Genomic DNA, 8,933 nt, shown 5'->3' with positions numbered 1-8,933 from the left:
TTTTTAATAAAACACTGGAGGTGTGTTATATTCCTTCTTGCTTTAAATGGTCTACCATCATCCCAGTTCTTAAGAAAACTTCCATCAGGGAGCTGAATGACTACAAATTGGTTGCTTGACATCCATAGTCATGAAGATCTCTGGGAGGTTAGTGCTGGAGTACCTGAAAGTCATCATAGATCCATGGGTAGACCCCTTGCAGTTTGCCTATTTTGTAGATATGATTTGTCCTGGAAGTTCATAACATATATCTGAGATCCATCATATTCATTCCAACATGAATGCTGATAATCAGCCAATGTTACAAATTGCTCTTTCTGCCACACATATACACTGGCTACATGCTATTGGCAGATAGTGGTTGGTTGCCCTGAAATACCGGACAATACACAAACAATTTTAACAGTATGTAGATATTCGTTATTTCTCTTTTATCTTCACTAAAGTTCATTGTTAAACAAATTTCATAAAACATTAGTTCCACTGTCAAAGGGGCCTTATGGGACGGGGGCTCCAGTCCACCTCCACCACTGTATAACACTTAAGATACATTGATTTACATATTACCCATTAAAGCAAGCAAGTAAGCAAGCTTTAATTTATGTGAAACTTACATGGCATATATTGAACCATGTGCTATAATTATACAAAGGACTTTGCCACATAAGATTAAATGTAGGCATAATTTTACTAATTAGTTTTCCATGAAGAGTACTCAATGAAGAAACACAATCCCAGCTTCATTCCTTTGGAGTTGCAAGTGAGCATTTTCACTTAAACTAAGGAGGGCTTAAAACCCTTTTCTGAGACTGAGTAAATCACTTTATTAACCTTAGTTCAAAAGCATGCAGGGATAGATACAGCAGCAGCAAACTATCCATATTTTCTTTCTCGACAGATCACTGATATTACCATTTAAATAGTAAGAGTTTGTATTAAAAAGAGAAAGAACAGCTGATCAGAACAGCAGAAGTATTTCAATTCAAAGAAAACATTCTCCACAATGCTGGGCTGCCTCAGGAATTCTGAGAGTTGAAGTCCACGAGTCATAAAAGGTTCATAGTTCCCCATCCCTAAACTAAAATACAAAATAAAAGTAAATACTACTCCCTTCTAGCATTGATGAAGTTAACAATGAAACACCTGCAAACAGCAACCAAGCTCAGCCAGAGTTGGACCACTGGACCATTGTTGACACATGGGCTTTCTCCATTTTATCCCTATAGCAGCTATTTTGAGCCAATGATTGATACTGAATTTTATGGATAAACAAGATTTGACTAATCTGATCCAATAATTATATTCTACATTGTATTATATCATATATTTTGTACGAACTACATGGTAGAGACATCAAAGCTTTGTTATTTTCAAAATGCAAGTGGATTTTTTTTTTTATTCAATTCTGTCTTCCATGCCCTAAAACCTAGTTGGTTCACAATGGTGCTAAGAAAAACGATTATTTCACACTTGCTTTGAAGACATTTGAGCAAAACCATACCTTGGCATCGTCCTCTTTTTCTACGGAAGGCTGCACCTGACTGTAAGGCTTCTAGTAGGCTGTCCATAACTCCTGTTTCATCTCCTTCTGCAAGAACACAAAATAAGAAATTTCTTGTTATTTTCATTGGCTCCTCCATCTAGGGAGTAGCATTATAGACTCAAGCCTATGGGTGTTCTGGAATGTGTACTGTAGAAAAGAGAACAAAATTGTTATTAAAATATTTCTTGATAAAAACAAAAAAGAGGTGGTCATAAGTGAAAAATTACTATATAAAGACAACAATACACAAAAATGCTTCTCAAAATATTTCCCTTTGTCTTAAATTGGGAGAAACCTTTTATAAAAATGAGATTGAACAATGGAGGGTTTAAAGAGGATTTAAAAAAAAATCTTCTTGGAACTTTCTGAGGCATTTTTCCCTTGATCCAATGTATCTGTTTTATAAATACATAATTGTGAATTTGGATATAAAGCAGGGATAACGAAGAGAAATTCCTTATAAGTTCACCTCTTCCTTTATATGTCATATTGCTTTAATTGTACAACCATGGTATTACTCTGATGCCTTGAAATCATTAGTATCCTGAGGGATTTAGAGCTATGCATTTTCCACTGATCTACTTTTCACTCTATACAACAGCCAGAGTATTAAGAAGACCGGCTGAAACAGGCCAGTTAATGTTGTTTCCCTAGCAACAAGCATATTCCTTGTCTCAAAAACAGGAAAAGGAAGAGCATCTACATTGCTCCTGTGATGAAGACTGTTTTGTCAGTGCCTTCTTCTGCTACACAAGAAGCCGAGCCTCTTTGATGACAACCGAAAAGTCCCTGAACACTACAATATTTTCTATTCCATTTGAATGTTTGCCTCCCCCAACTCTCATCAACCTGGCACTGAATGTGTTAACTGCAACTTCATGAGGAGCTTGCAAAATCTGGTTTCCATAGTAACAGCTCCTGACAAAACATAAACCTATAAAATCACTTTAGAACATCTGCTCCCTTTTAGGTAGACTGAATCCATTGTTTGTACTGCCACCTGCTGGCCAACATAAATGGCTAGTGTTACCAATAAAGTACATTAATGTCTGAAAACATTAATGAACAGAAAACAAAAATGCAAAGAAATTGCCACACAAACCTCCATTTTTCCAATTCCATCAGAAAGAGTCTATGGCATGATTAGTAAAAATGGACAGGTCCCAATTACAGATGGTTCCAACACTGATTATGAAGTAGTTTTACAGCACTGGAACTAAAAGGCACGCATATAGAATGCAGCTGTTCATTTCCCATTACTTAAGCAAAGGAAGTAGTGTATATAGGGTAGATATTTTGAAAACTATATTTAGCCTTACATTTACTCACACTCAGTATTTTTGCTGATGCAACCTCATGTGGAACATCACACAAATGATGTAATTGTACAAGGAATAATAATAGATCAAGCTTCTGGTTTGTAATTTCAATTACAGTCTTTTTAATAAAAATGACAAGGTGACAAGTTGTCAGTGTATTTGTGAACATTTACATCCCCCAATCTTGTCTCAAGTTGACACTGCCTTTAGAAATATGTTGTTCAGGAAATACAGAGGCATCTCCTGAAAAAATGGATACAAAGGAGTTTGGAACCATCTGGCAATCAAGAAGAGCCACATGATAGATGATAGAAAAAAACATAAGTGACAGGAGGCAGCTAAATAGGCATTACATCTGCTTGCTGACACATTTGAAGAAAAGTCAGTTATCAAAGGCAAAATTTAAATACCTCTATATTTTTCACTTTTGCTCTTCCATCTTGATTACATAACCTGCATTATGTTTTGGGTTCCCCAAAAATTACAAAAAGAAAAAAAAAGAGTACCTGTAGTAGTGCTAAGGAATGTGCAGAATTTCAGACAGGAATGTTTTCTGATAAAAGAGACATTAAATAATGAATCTGGTCCTTATCGATCAGAGTAAAAAAAAAACAAAATTATTATTACAATACAGGGCAAGGATTTTAAAGTTGTCCCTAAAGTTTAAAGAAGGGAGGAGCAGAAGCAGAGGAAGAGTCCCTCCCCAGAGAAATAAAGACATGTCACTACAAGCAGTGAGAAATAATTGTGCTAGAATGGGAATTGTTCCATGAAACTTATGGGGTCTTTCCTTCACTTTGCCAAGTGCAGATACTTTGCAGAAATATTAAACATTGCAGTATTTCACAAGGTTGTGGGGGAAGAGGAAAAGAATGTGAAAAAAACCAAATGGCATGTCATTTAGCACAACTTCAACCAATTCAAAAGGAGAGAGAACTGGCAGGAAATTGTGGGAGTCAGGAAATAGAGAGGGATGGTAATTGAGTCCGTATGTTCCAAGAAAGGGGTAGCCAGTGTTTTTTTGTTGCACTAAAAAAAACCAACCAAGTATCATATGGCATCTGAAACACTAATAAATGTATCATCACAAGCTTGTTGTGCTTCTAGGCCACTGCATGCACAAATGCATGAAGAAAGATCTTGAGAGAGGGATTGCTTACGTATGCAGAATTAATCATTAGGGGAGAGGAGGGGAAGAAGAGAAAAGGCAGGGTTGTTTCAAAAGATGGGAGACAAGGAAAATGCAGCTTTACATGTTAATTAATGAGTAACAGTAAAAACAGAACAGACTTTTCTTTCCACCTGTCAGGTTTTTGCAGAAAAGTAGGTCCAAAGTCCATTAAATCTAAGTAAAGGAATGTATTCCGCAGCAAAAAGATTATCAATTTGTAAAAATAGCATAAAATGGAGTACAGGTAATCCTCAAGTTGCGAATGTAATGGAGCCTGCTTATTCCATTCATAACCTGGGGATTCATCTTGTACCTTGAACATGATAACTCCCTCCTTTCACCCATGCATTCGCTAATCAAATACAAGGCTCATTAAGTGTACATATCTCAGGGTAGGGAAGGCCATGAAGAGCTTAGTGATGGAACAGGCCACCTGGTTCAGACCACCCGAGGCCTCCCTCAACCTACTGAAATACCTCATGCTCCCCACAATTGCTTCTCGCCACCCAACCCTGCTGTGCTGGGTCACTTACATTGAGAAGATCTGTCTCCTCTCCAGCATCTGTTTCTTTGCCTGCTCCCAGTGAGGGCAGAGGGAGCAAAACGAGCACGCCCTACTTGGTTTCTCTAATCACCAAGCCTGCCTGCCATTTCTGGAGTGGTGGGCAACCTCAGTGAGTCTCTTCCAAAGGCTTTCAGACTCCATGGGAAAAACTGTTTGCACAAAGTGAGGTTTGGGGGCAGCAAACTCATATTGCTTCAAGCCCCTCATTAGCATGCAACCACTTTTCCCGCAGAGATTGGAACTTTCTGAGTGCCATGATCCCGCAGAACCTCAGGCACCCATTCTCTGCAAAAGCGGATGGGTGCCAGAACTTGTGTGAGACCATGTACCCCAGAGGCTTCCAGTCTTCCTCTGGGCAAAAAGTGTTTGAGTGACCCCCTGGGGGGGTTGGAAACAGAGTGAAAAGCCCTGTTTTCAAGCAATTTGCTCAGTTTCCCTCTCCCAGGGCTGCTCAAACACTTGTCACCCTGACAGAGACTGAAAAGTCATCTGCATGGAAATGGGGCACTTGAAAATGGAATGAAAACCACCCCATTTCCATGCAGGCTATGTTTGCAGTCTCCATCAGGGAGACAAGCGTTTGAGCAGCCCTGGGATGGTTGGAAATGGGAGCAAAATCCCTAAGGTTGCTCAATCACTTGTTGTCCTGATGGTGACTGCAAGTGTAGTCTGCATGGAAATGGGGCATTTGAAGACGGAGCTTCTCTTCAGTAGATGCCTTGAGGAAAGTTTTTTCCTGGCAAAAAACGGAGCTCCAAAGCGATGTGCACTCCTCCAAGGGCTCTGTTCTCAGCAGCAAAGGCTTTCTGCAAAGATGGCAAAAAGCTTTGCAAATGGAGGGAAAGTTTCAATGTTTTAGGCCTTCCTGCCCTTGTAAAGTCTTTTGTAGCAGCTCTCATCCAGGCCTCCGTTTGCAGAGAACAGAGGCCTAAAGTACCATGAGATCATGTGAGAGCAATAGCATGATTTCTCGCACTACTGATCTAGAGTGATCTTGCAGTACTTTAGGCCTCCATTCTCTGCTTACACACTGAAGGCTAAGAAAGCGAAGGCTCTCTAGATCTTTGCAAGGTGAATATCCACAGGCCTAGTGCCTATGCAGACCCGGCGCAGGGAGAAGAAGGGGGGAATAAGCAGGGCGAATGTTGCAGAGCTTCTGCAGTTGTTTGTAAGGGAGAACTGCCACGGTGCTGCAACATTTGTAGTTTCAGGACTGGTTCGTACATGCTAGGGGTGCTTATTGCATAATTTTGAACGTTCACGAAGGGAACGCTTGTAATCCAGAGATTACTTGTACTCTAGTCCAGAAGATCTGCCTTTTGAAAAGCAGAATCCCAAAAATCTGCACTAATATGTGAAGGTGCAGTCAATTATAGGGAGTCCTTGACTTATGATCATTTGTTCAGCAACTTCAAAATTAAGACAATACTAACCCAAAGGAATTACAAACCACTGCCTGATGCCTATTGAAGCACCCAGTGTCACATGATAAAATTTTGGACACTTGTGAGCATGCATACTCTGGGGGGGAGGTGCTGCAACTCCTCTAGCATGCCCACTTTCCCCCCCTCTAGGTTGCTCTGCAGACCAGCGCTCAACCTCAGTATCAGGCCTAGGGCCTCCAGCAGTTTCAACCAACTCCCATTGCCACAATCCTCTGCTTCAGTCTTAGCGCTGACACTGCCATCCACAGATGCCACCTTGTGCAACTCATCAGAGGCGGCAGCTCCTGCTCACACCAGGCTTTCTTTCCCAGAGACTGTTTGTGCAGAGCTTCTGAAGCCTTTAGAAATTCCACAGAGTTTGCATGTAGTCCCTGAAATCTTTGGAAACCCAGTGCAACTTCAACAGGCTTTGGAAGCCTCACATGATTTGGGAAGTTTTTGGTGATTGCATGCAAACTCTTGTGGAGCTTCTGAAGCCTTTCAAAGTCATTCCAGGGTTCCAGAGTCAAAATTCTGCCAGGGTTCCACTCAACTTCAGAAAGTTTTGGAGTTTACACAGAGCTTCCGAAAGGCTTCCTGAATTGCACAAGTTGAAACCTTCTGAAGTCATGCTAGGCTTCCATAGCCTTAGGAAGCTTTCAGAGATTTTGGGTGAACTCTCATGGAGTCTCCAAAGCCTTCCAAAGTTGCAGTTTCTGGAATTTTCAGAAGCCCTGCACAACTTAGGAAGCTGGAGCTTCCATAAAAGAATTCCAAAGAATTTGTAATCTCCACACAAACAGGCTCTGGGGAAAAAGGCCTGTGTGGAACCAGCAGCTGCCTCTTGTGGGTCGCTAGAACCCCTTGATAGCAGGAAAGAAATGCCTGAAGATAAGAAGTGTGCAAAAGATCCTCAAGAGTGCTGGGTGAATGGTGTGATGTGACATTTGTGAATGGCAGCAGTGGCACCAGTACTTATGTGGCAACTGGTTGAGGTTGCTAATGGCCCTGAGCCTTTACTGCCCCACCCCAAGGCACCCGTACTCCACTTGATGACCTGCATGATCACAACCTAGGAGTGCCAGAATTGCAGTCATGTCAATGCAATATGAAAATAAGATCCTGAGTAATCTGATTCATCTGTTTTTTATCAATTAAACAAACATTGTGCAACATGCTTGCATTTATACTACACAATGTACTCATACAATGTATTAAGAGTCATACTCTAAGAAATGAACAGGGGCAATTTCATAATACTTGCATTAAATACAAGAATTAACTATATGTCATAGATAATTTTTTTTGCTACATATGACTAACTATGTACTAAAAAGCTGCATTCAAATAGCTTATTCCTATACTAATACTAATTTCTGCCTTAAATTTCTGTTATATAGCATGTATAGACTTATATAGAAATAGAAGAGTATAATATATAGCATGTATTAAGTATGCTTCAAGAGGAGGTTTTGTTATGCATTTTTCATCTTTCAAACTTGCATCTTTTTGGATTTTCAAACATGAATTAGTAGATGTCTGTATACTATAGCTTACCACAAAAATATTTTAATAAAAATATCTGTCCATCTGGAAGCATCTTTAAACATTACATACTGTTGAGAGATTATGGAATTTGAAAGTGAGATAAAAATATACAGATGTATGGCTGGCAGTCTGAGAGGTGAATATATGTATTCATATACACGTACAGAATTACTCCACCTCTGAATACCAACTGCTAGATGACAAAGAATATAGAGATTGCTATGGTCTCCATATTCTTTTTGCGCGCTGAAACACTGGCTACAATTGTACAGGATTTATTTTGGGCTCTGAAGCCATATGCTTCACAATTTTGTCCACATTATATGACATATTCATGCACCCTTTTTCTCCAATTAATGTCTCCTGCAGACTTTAAAAATATCAGTAGTCCTCGACTTATGATGAGCTGCTTGAAATTTGAAATTATCATTTGAAATTATGACACATTCAAAAAAAGGGACTTATAATCCAGATTCGACGTTCCAACATCCCTCCCTCCCCCAGGGTCATGTGACTATATTTTTGGTACTCAGCAACTGGTCCTTATTTATGGGTGTTTGCAGCGTACCAGTCATGTGACTGTGATTTAAGACATTTTTAGCAGAAACATTCTTTTATTTCCAGTTTCTGGCAAAAAACGGCCAATGACAAACATTCATTCAACAAATGCAGCATTTGCTTAACAACCATCACAAAACAGATAATAAAATTGGACATAGTCATGTGGTGACCTACTTTACAACCCTTATAATGTACAACCAAATTGCAGGGTCAGTTATGGTTATTAATCAAGGAGAACCTTTAATAATAATGTATTAAACTTGAATACTGCCTGATTCCCAGAAATTTGGAGCAGCTCACAAAAATCAAAGAAATTACATAAAATCAATAAAAGATGGTAAACGCTCAGACCAGATGGAAAAAAGCAAAGGTCTCATTCCCTCTCATCAAAGACATGGATGAAGACCCAGCTCTTCTTGGCTTTTCTGAACAACAGCAGAATCTAGATATGGGAGGAGGGAACCTCATTGCAGAGGGCAGGCATTAATACATAGAGAGCACACTTATTTAACTGAAGGAACCAAGAGTATCCCAACCTTGCAAGATCAAATTGGCCAGGCAAATACTATGGAGACAGATGATCCCTAAAGTAAATGTCCTCTAATGAGGCCAATGCAGTCTATTTTAAATCTATTAAGCACAGTCAGTAGTTCTCATGGTCAAGTACTGTAGCTGCTGAACAGAAATGATCCCTTTTCTGCTGGGAAGAATTTTGACAGGGAGTAAAAGGCAAGGGGATAAAAGACTAGGAGACCTTAAAAAGAACTTGCAGACCAGATGGGAAATCCCTATAGATCAGGGG

The 8,933-nt window shown here is 39.7% G+C and overlaps 1 protein-coding gene across 1 annotated transcript in view; it reads right to left on the bottom strand.

Moving 5' to 3' along the window:
* The window catches only part of DIAPH1 (diaphanous related formin 1), a 158,373-nt gene that overhangs the window by 10,635 nt on the left and 138,805 nt on the right, over positions 1-8,933 (bottom strand). Inside the window, 1 exon segment of the mRNA XM_087930558.1 lies at positions 1,502-1,588. Within this exon segment, the coding sequence (XP_087786684.1) occupies positions 1,502-1,588 (87 nt within the window).

This window comes from Pseudonaja textilis, chromosome 3 (genome assembly GCF_049901715.1).
Source record: "Pseudonaja textilis isolate UNSWEBS1 chromosome 3, rPseTex1.2, whole genome shotgun sequence".
Taxonomy (NCBI): domain Eukaryota; kingdom Metazoa; phylum Chordata; class Lepidosauria; order Squamata; family Elapidae; genus Pseudonaja; species Pseudonaja textilis.
This window is presented reverse-complemented; position numbering and strand designations above follow the sequence as displayed.